The sequence below is a fragment of the Balaenoptera borealis genome, assembly GCF_965194805.1.
Source record: "Balaenoptera borealis genome assembly, chromosome: 17".
Classification (NCBI taxonomy): Eukaryota; Metazoa; Chordata; class Mammalia; order Artiodactyla; family Balaenopteridae; genus Balaenoptera; species Balaenoptera borealis.
Genome location: NC_138876.1, coordinates 53,792,945 through 53,808,250, shown reverse-complemented (window position 1 = coordinate 53,808,250; position 15,306 = coordinate 53,792,945). Strand labels below are relative to the sequence as shown.

Genomic DNA, 15,306 nt, shown 5'->3' with positions numbered 1-15,306 from the left:
TCTATTTCTCTAGGAGGTGGGTCAAAAAGGATCTTGCTGTGATTTATGTCATAGAGTGTTCTGCCTAGGTTTTCCTCTAAGAGTTTTATAGTGTCTGGCCTTACATTTAGGTCTTTAATCCATTTTGAGTTTATTTCTGTGTATGGTGTTAGGGAGTGTTCTAATTTCATTCTTCTATATGTAGCTGTCCAGTTTTCCCAGCACCACTTATTGAAGAGGCTATCTTTTCTCTATTGTATATTCTTGCCTCTTTTATCAACATAAGGAGACCATATGTGCATGGGTTTATCTCTGGGCTTTCATTCCTGTTCCATTGATCTATATTTCTGTTTTTGTGCCAGTACCATACTGTCTTGATTACTGTAGCTTTGTAGTAGAGTCTGAGGTCTGGGAGCCTGATTCCTTCAGCTCGCTTTTTCTTTCTCAAGATTGCTTTGGCTATTCGGAGTCTTTGTGTTTCCTTACAAATTGTGAAATTTTTTGTTCTAGTTCTGTGAAAAATGCCATTGGTAGTTTGATAGGATTGCACTGAATCTGTAGATTGCTTTGGGTAGTATAGTCATTTTCACAATATTGATTCTTCCAATCCAAGAACATGGTATATCTCTCCTCTGTTTGTATCATTTTAATTTCTTTCATCAGTGTCTTATAGTTTTCTGCATATGGGTCTTTTGTCTCCTTAGGTAGGTTTTTTCCTAGATATTTTATTCTTTTTGTTGCAGTGGTAAATGAAAGTGTTTCCTTAATTTCTCTCTGAGATTTTTCATCATTAGTGTATAGGAATGCAAGAGATTTCTGTGCATTATTTTTGTATCCTGCTACTTCACCAAATTAATTGATTAGGTCTAGTCATTTTCTGGTAGCATCTTTAGAATTCTCTATGTATAGTATCATGTCATCTGCAAACAGTGACAGCTTTACTTCTTTTCCAATTTGGATTCCTTTTATTTCTTTTTCTTCTCTGATTGCTGTGGCTAAACTTCCAAAATTATGTTGAATAATAGTGTTGAGAGTGGACAACCTTGTCTTGTTCCTGATCTTAGAGGAAATGGTTTCAGTTTTTCACCATTGAGAACCATGTTGGCTGTGGGTTTGTCATATATGACCTTTATTATGTTGAGGTAATTTCCCTCTATGCCTACTTTCTGGAGAGTTTTTATCATAAATGGGTGTTGAATTTTGTTGAAAGCTTTTTCTGCACCTACTGAGATGAATATATGATTTTTCTCCTTCAATTTGTTAATATGGTGTATTGCATTGATTGATTTGTGTATATTGAAGAATCTTTGCATTCCTGGTATAAACCCCACTTGATCATGGTGTGTGATCCTTTTAATGTGCTGTTGGATTCTGTTTGCTAGTATTTTGTTGAGGATTTGTGCATCTATGTTCATCAGTGATACTGGCCTATAGTTTTCTTTCTTTGTGACATCTTTGTGTAGTTTTGGTATCAGGGTGATGGTGGCCTCATAGAATGAGTTTGGGAGTGTTCCTCCCTCTGCTATATTTTGGAAGAGTTTGAGTAGGTTGGGTGTTCGCTTTTCTCTAAATGTTTGATAGAATTCGCCTGTGAAGCCATCTGGTCCAGAGCTTTTGTTTGTTGGAAGATTTTAAAACACAGTTTCAATTTCAGTGCTCGTGATTGGTCTGTTTATATTTTCTATTTCTTCCTGGTTCAGTCTTGGAAGCTTGTGCATTTCTAAGAATTTGTCCATTTCTTCCAGGTTGTCCATTTTATTGGCATAGAGTTGCTTGTAGTAATCTCTCATGATCCTTTCTATTTCTGCAGTGTCAATTGTTACTTCTCCTTTTTCATTTCTAATTCTATTGGTTTGAGTCTTCTCCCTTTTTTTCTTGATGAGCCTGGCTAATGGTTTATCAATTTTGTTTATCTTCTCAAAGAACCAGCTTTTAGTTTTATTGATTTTTTTTTGAAAGATAAAATTTATAGAGAGAATGTTTTGCTTATCTCTTTTAAATTTTATTTATTTATTTATTTATGGCTGTGTTGGGTCTTCGTTTCTGTGCGAGGGCATTCTCCAGTTGTGGCAAGTGCGGGCCACTCTTCATCGCAGTGCATGGGCCTCTCACTATCACAGCCTCTCTTGTTGCGGAGCACAGGCTCCAGACGCGCAGGCTCAGTAATTGTGGCTCACGGGCCCAGCTGCTCCGCGGCATGTGGGATCTTCTGGGACCAGGGCTCGAGCCCGTGTCCCCTGCATTGGCAGACGGATTCTTAACCACTGCGCCACCAGGGAAGCCCCAGTTTTATTGATCTTTGCTATTGTTTCCTTCATTTCTTTTTCGTTTCTTTCTTTCTTTTTTTTTTTTTAAGGAAGTTAGTCTTTTTTTTTTAAAATTAATTAATTAACTTATTTTTGGGTGTGTTGGGTCTTCATTTCTGTGTGAGGGCTTTCTCTGGTTGTGGCAAGCGGGGGCCACTCTTCATCGTGGTGCGTGGGCCTCTCACTGTCGTGGCCTCTCTTCATGCAACGCACAGGCTCCAGACGCGCCGGCTCAGTAGTTGTGGCTCACAGGCTTAGTTGCTCCGCGGCATGTGGGATCTTCCCAGAACAGGGCTCGAACCCGTGTCCCCTGCATTGGCAGGCAGATTCTCAACCACTGCGCCACCAGGGAAGCCCTTTTTCATTTATTTCTGATCTGACTTTTATGATTTCTTTCCTTCTGCTAACTTTGAGGTTTTTTTTGTTCTTCCTTCTCTAATTGCTTTAGGTATGAGGTTAGGTTGTTTATTTGAGATGTTTCTTGTTTCTTGAGGTAGGATTGTATTGCTATAACTTCCCTCTTAGAACTGCTTTTGCTGCATCCCATAGGTTTTGGGTCATCGTGTTTTCATTGTCATTTGTTTCTAGGTATTTTTAAATTTCCTCTTCAATTTCTTGAGTGATCTCTTGGTTATTTAGTAGTGTATTGTTCAGCCTCCATGTGTTTGTATTTTTTACAGATTTTTCCCTGTAATTGACATCTAGTCTCATACCGTTGTGGTCCGAAAAGATACTTGATACGATTTTAATTTTTTAATATTTACCAAGGCTTGATCTGTGACCCAAGATATGATATATCCTGGAGAATGTTCCACGAGCACTTGAGAAGAAAGTGTTTTTGAATGGGATGTCCTATAAATATCAATTAAGTTCATCTTGTTTAATGTATCATTTAAAGCTTTTTTTCCCTTATTTATTTTCATTTTGGATAATCTGTCCATTGGTGAAAATGGGGTGTTAAAGTCCCCTACTATGATTGTGTTACTGTTGATTTCCCCTTTTATGGCTGTTAGCATTTGCCGTATGTATTGAGGTGGTCTTATGCTGGGTGCATAAATATTTTCAACTGTTATATCTTCTTCTTGGATTGATCCCTTGATCATTATGTAGTGTCCTTCTTTGTCTCTTGTAGTAATCGTTATTTTAAAGTCTATTTTGTCTGATATGAGAATTGCTACTCCAGGTTGCTTTTGATTTCCATTTGCATAGAATATCTTGTTCCATCCCCTCACTTTCAGTCTGTATGTGTCCCTAGGTCTGAAGTGGGTCTCTTGTAGACAGTATATATATGGGTCTTGTTTTTGTGTCCATTCAACCAATCTATGTCTTTTGGTTGGAGCATTTTATCCGTTTACATTTAAGGTAATTATCGATATGTATGTTCCTATTACCATTTTCTTAATTGTTTTGGGTTTGTTATTCTAGGTCTTTTCCTTCTCTTGTGTTTCCTGCCTAGAGAAGTTCCTTTAGCATTTGTTGTAAAGTTGGTTTGGTGGTGCTAAATTCTGTTAGGTTTTGCTTGTCTGTAAAGGTTTTAATTTCTATGTTGAATCTGAATGAGATCCTTGCTGGGTAGTGTAATCTTGTTTGTAAGTTTTTCCCTTTCCTCACTGTCAATATGTCCTGCCACTCCCTTCTGGTTTGCAGAGTTTCTGCTGAAAGATCAGCTGTTAACCTTATGGGGATTTCCTTTTATGTTATTTGTTGTTTTTTCCCTTGCTGTTTTTAATATTTTTCTTTGTATTTAATTTTTGATAGTTTCATTAATATGTGTCTTGGCGTGTTTCTCCTTGGATTTATCCTGTATGAGGCTCTCTGTGCTTCTGGACTTGATTGACCTTTTCCTTTCCCATATTAGGGAAGTTTTCAACTATAAGCTCTTCAAATATTTTCTCAGTCCCTTTCTTTTTCTCTTCGTCTTCTGGGACCCCTATAATTCGAATGTTGGTGCATTTAATGTTGTCCCAGAGGTCTCTGAAAGTGTCCTTAATTCTTTTCATTCCTTTGTCTTTATTTTGCTCTGAGGTAGTTATTTCCACTATTTTATGTTCCAGGTCATTTATCCTTTCTTCTGCCTCAGTTATTCTGCTATTGATTCCTTCTAGAGAATTTTAAATTTCATTTATTGTGTTGTTCATCATTGTTTGTTTGCTCTTTAGTTCTTCTAGGTCCTTGTTAAATATTCGTTGTATTTCCTCCATTCTATTTCCAAGATTTTGGATCATCTTTACTATCATTTCTCTGAATTCTTTTTCAGGTACACTGCCTATTTCCTCTTTGTTTGGTTTGATGGGTTTTTACCTTGCTCTTTCATCTGCTGTGTGTTTCTCTGTCTCTTCATTTTGGTTAACTTACTGTCTTTGGGTCTCCTTTTCAGAGGCTGCACATTTGTAGTTTCCATTGTTTTTGGTGTCTGCCCCCAGTGGGTAAGGTTGGTTCCGTGGGTTGTGTTGGCTTCCTGGTGGAGGGGACTGGTGCCTGTGTTCTGGTGGATGAGGCTGGATCTTGTCTTTCTGATGGGCAGGACTGCATCAGGTGGTGGGTTTTGGGGTTTTTGTGACCTTATTATGATTTTAGGCAGCCTCTCTGCTAATGGGTGGGGCTGTGTTCCTATCTTGCTACTTGTTTGGCATAGGGTGTCCAGCACTGTAGCTTGCTGGTCGTTTAGTGGAGCTGGGTACTGGCATTTAGATGGAGATCTCTGGGAGAGATTTTGCCATTTGATATTACATGGAGCTGGGGGGTCTCTTGTGGACCAATGTCCTGAACTTGGCTCTCCCACCTCATAGGCACAGGCCTGACACCTGGCTGGAGCACGAAGACCCTGTCAGCCACACAGCTCAGAAGAAAAGGGAGTGAGAAAGAAAGAAAGAAAAAATAAAATAAAATAAATAAAGGTATTAAAATAAGAATATAAAAGTTATTAAAAATAAAAAAAGTTTAAAAGTAATTAAAAAAAGAAAAAGAAAGAACGAGCAATGAAACCAAAAAACAAAGCCACCAATGATAACAAGTGCTAAAAACTATACTAAAAGAGAAAAAAAGAAAACCCCAAAAAACAAAAATGGACCAACAGAACCCTAGGACAAATGGTGGAAGCAAAGCCATACAGACAAAATCACACAAAGAAGCATATACATACACACTCAGAAAAAGAGAAAAAGGAAAAAAAAATGTATATATAAAAAAAAGGAAGAGAGCAACCAAATGAATAAACAAATCTACCAATGATAACAAACTGTAAATACTAAACTAAGATACACATAAAACCAGAAACAAATTAGATGCAGAAAGCAAACCCCAAGTCTACAGTTGCTCCCAAAGTCCACTGCCTCAATTTTGGGATGATTCGTTGTCTATTTAGTTATTCCAGAGATGCAGGGTACATCAAGTTGATTGTGAAGATTTAATCCGCTGCTTCTGAGGCTGCTGGGAGAAATTTCCCTTTCTCTTCTTTGTTCGCACAGCTCCTGGGGTTCAGCCTTGGATTTGGCCCTGCCTCTGACTGTAGGTTGCCTGAGGGCATCTGTTCTTCACCACGACAGGACAGGGTTAAAGTAACAGCTGATTAGGGGGCTCTGGATCACTCAAGCTAGGGGGAGGGAGGGATATGGAATGCAGGGTGAGTCTGCGGCGGCAGAGGCCGGCATGACATTGCAACAGCCTGAGGTGCGCAGTGTGTTCTCCTGGGGAAGTTGTCCCTGGACCACGGGACACTGGCAGTGGCGGGCTGCTCAGGCTCCCAGGAGGGGAGGTGTCGATAGTGACCCATGCTTGCACACAGGCTTCATGGTGGCTGCAGCAGCAGCCTTAGCTTTTCATGCCTGCCTCTGGTGTCTGCGCTGATAGTCGCGGCTCACGCCCGTCTCTGGAGCTTGTTTAGGCAGTGCTCTGAATCCCCTCTCCTTGTGCACCCCGAAACAATGGTCTCTTGCCTCTTAGGGAGTTCCAGAATTTTTCCTGGACTCCATCCCAGCTAGCTGTGGCACACTAACCCCCTTCAGGCTGTGTTCACGCAGCCAACCCCAGTCCTCTCCCTGGGATCTGACCTCTGAAGCCTGAGCCTCAGCTCCCAGTCCCCACCCACCCCAGCGGGTGAGTAGACAAGCCCCTCGGGCTGGTGAGTACTGATCGGCACCGATCCTCTGTGCAGGAATCTCTCCACTTTGCCCTCTGCACCCCTGTTGCTGAGCTCTCCTCCGTGGCTCTGAAGCTTCCCCCCTCTGCCACACCTTGTCTCTGCCGGTGAAGGGGCTTCCTAGTGTGTGGAAACCTTTCCTCCTTCACAGCTCCCTCCCACTGGTGCAGGTCCCATCCCTATTCTTTTGTCTCTGTTCTTTCTTTTTTCTTTTGCCCTACCCGGGTACGTGGGGAGTTTCTTGCCTTTTGGGAGGTCTGAGGTCTTCTGCCAGCGTTCAGTAGGTGTTCTGTAGGAGTTGTTCCACATGTAGATGTATTTCTGATGTATTTGTGGGGAGGAAGGTGATCTCCAGTTCCTACTCCTCTGCCATCTTGAAGTCTCTCTGTAGGCACTTATTTTTAATATGTAACCCTATTTAATTCTCTCTGTCTCTTTTAAGCCTCATTATTACGCAGGCAACATTTATTCTGAGGAAGCTTACTTTAGAAAGGGTATGATAATTGAACTTAAATCTTTTTCAAACAGATAGTCTTTGAAGACCCTCATCTAAGGTATTATTATATTTATTTATTGTTTACCTCTTCTTTTAAATAATTCATAGAAACTCCATAATTTCACATAGAACAGATATAAATGTTTCAAGATAATAATATCATATAATACAACTACAAGGTACATTAAACTGTTATTCAAGGGAAGAAAATCCTTGAACCAAGATTGCCATTAATTCACTCCTTCAAACATTTTTGAGTATACCCTCTGAATTCCTAGGATAAATAGGGAAATGAATTGAATACTGTCCCTACTCTCAAGAAACTTATTATCAGGTAAGAAAGCGAGCTGCCTATACAAATAAGAGACAAGAGGAAGTTAGTGTGTGGACATTCATTCATTTGATTCAGTCAGCAATTCACTGCACGTCTTCTAGAAGCCAGACCCTAGGCTAGGTGTTCACATTGTCTTACTTAATCTTCACAATAAGTTTATGAGGTCGGTGGTACTAGTTCTATTTTACAGATGACAAAGATAGTACACAATGAAAGGGTAAATTTATTTTTCTCAAGTATTGCTGTAAGTTAGTTTCAGAGGCAAAATTTGACCCTGGGCTATTTGTTTCTGCTACAACATAGTGAACTTAATTGTTATTTAACAATTAAATAACAGAAGTGTGAGTAAAATGTGCAGAGCACAGAGAAGGGAGTTGTTAATTTTCTCTAGAACAGTTTATAAATAGTAGCTAATGGACCAAAAGCAGTTGACTATAGTGGCAGGCCTGATAGACGTGGTCACTAGAAGGCTCTGAGCGTTTCCGTGGATCCTTGTGATTGGCAGTCTTAGTAAAGTGTTGTGGGTGCAAGTCTCATATCTACATAACCTCCATGGTGTCATTCCCAGCTCTATTCCTGCTGTCTATAAAGGACATTTTAAATAAGCAATCCTTTTTGTTGGTCCTTGAATCAAAATTCTGTTCTCTGTGCAACACCATTCTCAGAAGAAACATACAGCACATAAATGCTGTGGAAAACTTGTAAACCCTCCCAATTCCCTCTATTGTGGCCTCCAGCACCTCAATCTGGTATCTGTTTTCCCTCAAGCCCTTGGGGAATTGATATTTCCATCCTCCAGTTCTGGAATATCTGTCAACTATAGGTATTTAATAAATGTTTGTTGAATGAGTGAATGAATGAATAATTTGATGGTGTAAAACAAATTTCACATAGATAGCTAAATGTAGTGAGAATTTCAGGTTGGGTACTCAACTTGCATAGTCCTTTTAGCAAAATGTAATCAAGTTTCAAAGTCTAAAACTACCTACTCTACATTAAAGAAACCATTAAACTTTATTTGAACAAACAAAGCAATTAGTTCCTGCTCTATATTTGTAGCTTGTGATAATGCATTTTAAATAGAGCCCATTGAGTGTGTTTTTATTGGTTATTTTTCTTGGTTTTAACACTCCATTGTGTGCAAAGACCTCTTAGAAAATTGAAAATAAAAGTCTCTCCTTACTGATTTTGTCATTTTCCATTTGTCAAACATTGATTTTCTCCCCCCTTTGTGCACCTAATGCAGGTTGAAATTAGTGCCCCCTTTTGAAATTAGTGTCCCCTTTTTTGGGTGTTATTTCTTATTTGTACACATCTTCATTCATCAAACTGTCAGTGAACTTAGGGGATCATGCTGGTGAGTTACCTAATGCTCTGAAGTCCACACAAGGAATATTTTGAATAGATTTTTGCTATAGCTTTAGCTCTTGCCTTTAGAATTTCTTCCTAGCAAAGATTTCAAATATAGGGGGCATTCCTCAACAAATAATATTTTTTAAAGAAAAAAATGACCCAAACTCCTTTCAGCATTTTGATAACTTAAAATCATCTGGAGATTCAAAAGAAAATATTCAGGAGATTAAGGAGACTACCCCTCTTCTTCAAAAACATATATGAACCCAAGATGCCATACACTTGGTTGCTCTGCTCTTCCTACTTTGACATTGGAAGATCTGTTCCATGCAGCCCTCACTGCAACTGTGACGAGGATATCACAGTGGACATCAGTTGGAAAGGAAGCATTGTTCTAGTTAGCTGGGGAAGGGCCCAGGGGTGGGGTGCAGGGTATAAGAGGCTGTACGATTTGGGTGTGTACTTGTGAAAACATAGTCTTCTCTTTCTGTCTTAGATTGATTGGATTGGCTCTGAAATTCCCTCAACAGTGAGAATAAATCCAGGAGAAGATGATTTCTCCTAAGGGTAAGAATGATATTTCTGAAGTGGACAAAACACTGCATTTGATGATGAGGAGTGAGGTGTGATGAATCTGGAAAGTGAAGCGTGAAAAGAGGATAGGCACCAGACACAGTTCCAGGCACCCTACCTGCATTAATTCATTCAGTCTTCTCATCAGTATTATGAAGGTACTATTGTTATTCCCATTTTTTAAATGAGGAAACTAAGGCACAGGGAGATGCATGGCCCCCAGCACATGGTGATTGCTCAGTGGTTGTTTTGTTATTGTTGTTGTTATTATTATTGTTATTATACTGGTGGTTCCAGTGGTTAAAGACCCACACATGCAGACAATCAGTCAGACATTAAATAACACAATGCTGTTAATTTGGTTTTTTTGTAGTTCAATCTGATATTCCTTTGTCAGTTTGTGCTTCTCCCGAGCCCTACTTACTATTACGTCTCCTCCTCTAATAAACTGGAGTCTGGGCTGGATTAACAGCAAATCGAAAAGGTAGATGGTATCACATATGATGTCCGTAATAAGCCAGTAGCGTGCGTTGTTTGGTGTTTGATATGGGAAAATGATGCTCAGCGGTATGAGCCAGCAGTTCCAGTTAAAGGCAATGGTGACAAGCAAGAGCCACAGGAGATAGAATCGATCTAGAAAAATAGCGACTGGAGTAATCCACATGGCATGTAAAAAACATTAAAATAATTCTGTTGCTTAGTTTGGTAAAGTTGGGGCACTACCATCTGGAAATTAGCAATTTGTGTAAGAGACTCTGTTTAAAACATTCAGCACAATTCTGCCCCTAGAGCCGAGGCACTGGGGTTTACGAGGGATAAGTCATCTAATCAGCTTTTCTGACATTAGAGAGTGTTCTTCCTGTCTCCTAGAGAAGTGGCCACTGAGTCTGTCCCCATGAGTGACTGTACTATTTAGATCAGGAAAGGGGAACCCAAGGAAAAGTCAGAGGTACCGTGTCCAGGAGAACTGACTCAAAGGGCTTTATGCTGGTTGGTAATTAAGCTGCAGGATCACCCAGGGCTTGTGAGCCAAAGGTCACATCTTGCCCACAGGGGTGTGACTGAAGTGGGGAGGGGGCAAATCAGCCAGTGAAGGCAGTCCATGACCCTGCACACAGGGCTTTCCTCTGCCCAAGGGAAGCTGTAGGAGGGGATTTGTTCAATTGGATTAATTAACAATGTGAAGCCATGGAAGGTGACAGACATTTTATAATGATTATTTTTTTTGGGGGGTGTTCAGTGAACATATTACTTAATGCTTTGGGACTTCTTTTGGAAGTTAATTAGGGACAGGACAGGCCCTGGACTATTTTAAAAACACACAGGAATATTTTTATCTCTTCACTGGAAAGGGGAAAACAACCCACTGCAGATAATACAGTTTAAATTCTGCTTTCTAGATAGGTTCAGAACACTGGCTAGAGAAAATGGAAGCCATCTGTGACTTTGGGTTTCAGGGGTTCTTGGTAATAGCCAGCCCTCCCACTGAGATAGTCCACCCTTTGATGGTACCTGTGTATGAATCTATGCTTTTTGGAAGTCTGATTCGCTTCAGGTACTCTGTCAGAGGCACCTTCTGATAATGTTCTTCTTTTAGCTTAGCACTGCTTTCTTGTGTTGATGATAAAACTGTGGGCTTTGCTTTATAGGAAAAACGAGATGAAAACATTTTTTAAGAGGTTAGATTAGCTTAATGAGGAAAAAGCTTGGATTTCTTGGAATCAAAACATTCCAAAATCTTCCCCTCTCAATACAGGCAGATGAGGCATTTCATGACATTTAAAATATTGCCATTTGTGAAAATATCCAAGTAATGAAAACATCAAAATTTGGAAATAAATAGCAGGTTTAAAGTTTAAATTAAGTGTCCCAAAGATGTTACAAATAGGATATTTTAAATACAAGTTTCATTCCCACATATTTTGGAGCATAAATAGTTAGTGCTTTGGATTTACATTGAACAGAAACATTACAAATGTGCACCATTCCACAGGTTTCAGTTTCATGCTTCTTTTTTTTTTTTAAGTCTTTATTGAATTTATTACAATATTGCTTCTGTTTTATGTTTTGGTTTTTTGGCCGCAAAGAATGTGGGACTCAGCTTCCTGACCAGGGATTGAACCGGCACCCCCTGCATTGGAAGGCAAAGTCTTAACCACTGGACCACCAGGGAAGTCCCCTAGTTTCATGCTTCTTTAGCTTCATTTATATCCTTCCAGTTATGGGTAAGTAAAGTTCAAAATATTCTTTCAACAAATCTTTATCAAGTTATAATGACTATATTTTAGACCCTTCTCTTTAAAAAGAAACTATATATAATACATAGTTCATTTTGAAAATCCAACTTTCTTCATACAGAATTATAAGGAAATCCTCAACTCCATCCCATGTAATTAACAATTTAGTTTTTATTTATCTGTTATTAAACAACACACTTTCTTCTCTACTTTTTCTATACATTTATAAACATTTTATATAGATATAATCATGGTATATATATGTATATATACTATATATATACATATATACAACATATATCTATGTATATATGACATATATATCACTTTTGTGCTCTACTTTATTGTACTTATTAATTTTTCATAAGCACATTTCTGTAATTATTAGATAGACTGATAATTTTCTCTCTCCTTATGTGATTAGTTCACTGATGTCCTTTGCTCTGTTGTGTACTCAGGTAGTATTCTTGTATTCTTATTATAAGTGTTTTGTTTATTATGGGTATTATTAATTAATATTTACAATACAACTTGCTATAACAGATATTGTTGTTGGCCTGTGCATATTCTGTGGGCCAGAGGTCATGTGCAGAAGGTTCCTGCATCTCTCTGCCTCGGGGATTTCTCCCAGCTGGCTTGCTTAAAATGCTGGAGTATTAGCAACATTCCCCAGCAGCAACCCTCAGCCAACGAAGGACAGGAGTTGATGTGTTGATACCCCAGCTTCCTCCTCCTTCAGGATAATTCTGATGTGTCATCCATACAGATTTTCAGCTGGCTCAAGCCCCAGTGGCCCACAGCAGTAATGCTTCATTAACACACCTTTATTGTCTTAACTCCCTTCTCTGTCTCTCTTGCTCACGCTCACCTCCTGGAGCACCCTCAATATAAAATATTTATAGCTAAATCACTGTCTTGGGGTTGGCTTTTGGGGAACCCCAAACTAAAATATTTGCAAAATACATGTCCACTCATAACCTCCTTCTTCCTGGTACTTTGAGGTCACACTGCTCACCAGTTTGGGGGCTGCCTTCAGGTGAGGACATATCACCTTCCACCAACTTTCTCTTGCAGAAATCTGTTCTTTGACACAATCTCCTCACTAGGTTGTGTAGCTGGGCATCGGCATACTCATTAATAACAGGGGCTCCAAGTGGTTTGCTTTTTGGACTAAATGAGAAAAAAAAAATGGTGACAGAGTTGGACCCATGAGGAGAAACATACAGGGAAGGGATTAAGTCTCTTCACCTTCCTTATATACCCAAGATTATTAACTGTTCCTTTCTGCAATTGGATAGAACAACTTAAGCATTAAATTTGATGGAAATAGTGCTCGGGCAATACAGATTTGCCATTGAAAAATTAGAATCCAGAAATAGCAAATGAGTGTTCTTGACTGTGGTTCTGCCATTAGACTGTATAGTGAGAAGAAAAAAAGCTATAGTTGACACAATAGGCAGAGTTCTAAGATGGCTCCTTTGTGTACATGTCTGCATAATCCCAGGGAAAATGAATATGGTGGATTTTACTCCCATAATTAGTTGTGTTATGTGGCTCAGTTGACTTTAAGATAAGGAAATTATATAGCTGGGCCTGATGTAACCAAATGAGCCCTTTAAAAACAGAGAGTTTCTCCAGATGGTGACAGAAGAAAATGTCAGAGATTTGAAGCACAAGGGGAACTTTACTTGAGAGAAATTCTCCGTTTTTGGCTTTGAAGGAGAAAAGGGTCCCCTGATAAGAATTGCATGAGGCCTCTAGGAGCTGAGAGTGATCCCTGGCTAGTTAACAAGGAAACAAGGACATCAGTCCTGCAACCATAAAAAACTGCATTTTGCCAATAATTTGAATGAGCTTAGAAGGAGATTCTTCTTTGGTGCCTCCAAGTAAGAGCCCAGCCAGGCCTGGCTGACACCTTGATATCAGCTATGTAAGACCTTAAGCAGAGAACCCAGACAAGCCCAACCAGACTTCTGACCTATGGAACTATGAGCTAGTAAATGGGTGTTGTTTTAAGTCTCTAAAATTGCCATAATTTGTTATTCAGCAGTAGAAACCTAATATATCTTGTGTGATTTAATGAACTTCCCTTCTAAGAAAACATATAAAGCATAACATACAGTAAGTCCCCTACATACGAACGAGTTCCATTCCAAGAGCGTGTTCATAAGCCCAATTTGTTCATAAGTCCAACAAAGTTAGCCTAGGTACCCAACTAACACAATTGGCTATATAGTACTGTCCTGTATTAGGTTTATAATACCTTTTTTTTTACACAAATAATACATTAAAAACAAACAAAAAATAAAGAAAACATTTACAGTTTTACAGTACAGTACCTTAAAAAGTACAGTAGTGCAGTACAACAGCTGGCATATAGGGGCTGGCATCGAGTGAACAGGCAAGAAGAGTTACTGACTGGAGGAGGGAAAGGAGGTGGGAGATGGTAGAGCTGAAGGATTGTGAACAATAGGAGACAGAGGGCAAGCTGAAATTTCACTCACACCTGACGTTGATGGCACATGTTCTGGTTCCTTGCTGGATTCAAGTCTATCTACCCCTTTGAAAAAATTATCCAGTGACGTCTGGGTAGTAGCTCTTTTTTTCTCATCATAAATGACACGGTAGCACTGGATTGCATTCTGAATGGCTGCTGCAACCTTCGTGTACCGTTCTATGTTCGGGTCCTGTGCCTCAAAAGCTAACAGTGACTCCTCAAATAAAGAAAATCCCCTTGCTATTCCCTGCATCGTGAATCTCTTTCCTTCTTCAGTTACTTCTTCTTCCTCTTGTCTCTCTTTGTCCTTCCTCTGGGCCTCCAATTCCGTCAGGTCTTCATTAGTAAGCTCCTTGTGTTGCACAGCAAGGAGTTCAGTGAAATTGTTCTCCTGCAGATCTAGCTCCAGCTTCTCACTGAGAGTCATTAAGTTTCTGAAGACCTCTTTGGACTCCTCATCCACCTTCTCAAATCCATAAAAATCACGACCAAACTGCGGGCAAAGTTTCTTCCAAACCCCATTCATGGTGACGGCTGTAACCTCATGCCAAGCAAAGTCAATGGTTTTTTTTTTTTTATGGCCTTGTAGATGTTATAGTCCTTCCAAAATTGTTGCAAGGTTGTTCCTGATTTGTTACTCACCTTTACTGCGTGATGAAAATTGTGACATAAATATTTCTTGAAAGTCCCTATAACTCCCTGGTCCATAAGTTGAATGAACGACGAAGTATTCAGTGGCAGATTCACTACTTTGACGCTGGGATGAAAGTCGTCTATGAATGGGAGGTGGCCCAGAGCATTGTCCAGCAACAAAAGAATGTTGAATGGGACATCCTTTTCCAAGCAATATTACTCTACCTCCAGGATAAAGGGTGGAAAAACTAGTCCTTTAAAATGGCCTGTGTAACCCAGGCTTTGGGGTTACTCTTCCACACAACAGGAAGAGAACCCTTGGCTATGTTTTTAAGGGCTCCTGGGTTCTCTGAATGATAAACTAAGAGAGGCTTCAGCTTCATATCACCAGAAGTATTGCCACCAAACAACAGAGTTAGCCTATCCTTTGCTGCTTTATAGGTTGGCATCAACTTTTCCTCCTTACTGATGTAACTTTGGTCTGGTATCCCCTCCCAGTACAGTCCTGCCACATTCACATTAAAAACCTGCTTGGGCAAATACGTGCCTTCATCCATAATTTCTTGAAGCATTTCAGGAAATTCCTGGGCAGCTACCGTATCTACACGCGCTGCCTCGCCACTTACTTTTATGTTGTGAATGTTGCCTCTAGCCTTGAATCGATGAAACCAGCCATGGCTGGCATTAAAAGATGCGCCCTCTGATTCTTCAATGTGTTTCTTCTTCAGGTCTTCATAAAGGCTTTTAGCTTTCTCTTGAA

At 39.7% G+C, this 15,306-nt stretch overlaps 1 protein-coding gene and 1 long non-coding RNA gene across 4 annotated transcripts in view; one reads left to right on the top strand and one right to left on the bottom strand.

Annotated features, from left to right (window-relative positions):
• The window catches only part of CNGB3 (cyclic nucleotide gated channel subunit beta 3), a 161,644-nt gene that overhangs the window by 71,303 nt on the left and 75,035 nt on the right, over positions 1–15,306 (bottom strand). The window contains 3 exon segments of the mRNA XM_082363686.1: positions 9,604–9,812; positions 10,692–10,820; positions 12,432–12,586. Coding sequence (XP_082219812.1) covers positions 9,604–9,812; positions 10,692–10,820; positions 12,432–12,586 — 493 coding nt within the window.
• Positions 1–15,306, top strand: part of LOC309614833 — a 57,119-nt gene that overhangs the window by 27,405 nt on the left and 14,408 nt on the right. For 2 of the 3 annotated variants that reach the window (XR_014236408.1, XR_014236410.1), the window contains exon 1: positions 10,855–11,404. This is a non-coding gene — a long non-coding RNA (uncharacterized lncRNA). Of the gene's footprint in view, positions 1–9,102; positions 9,174–10,854; positions 11,405–15,306 lie in introns of those variants that run through there. The other variant, XR_014236409.1, reaches the window with a different exon arrangement.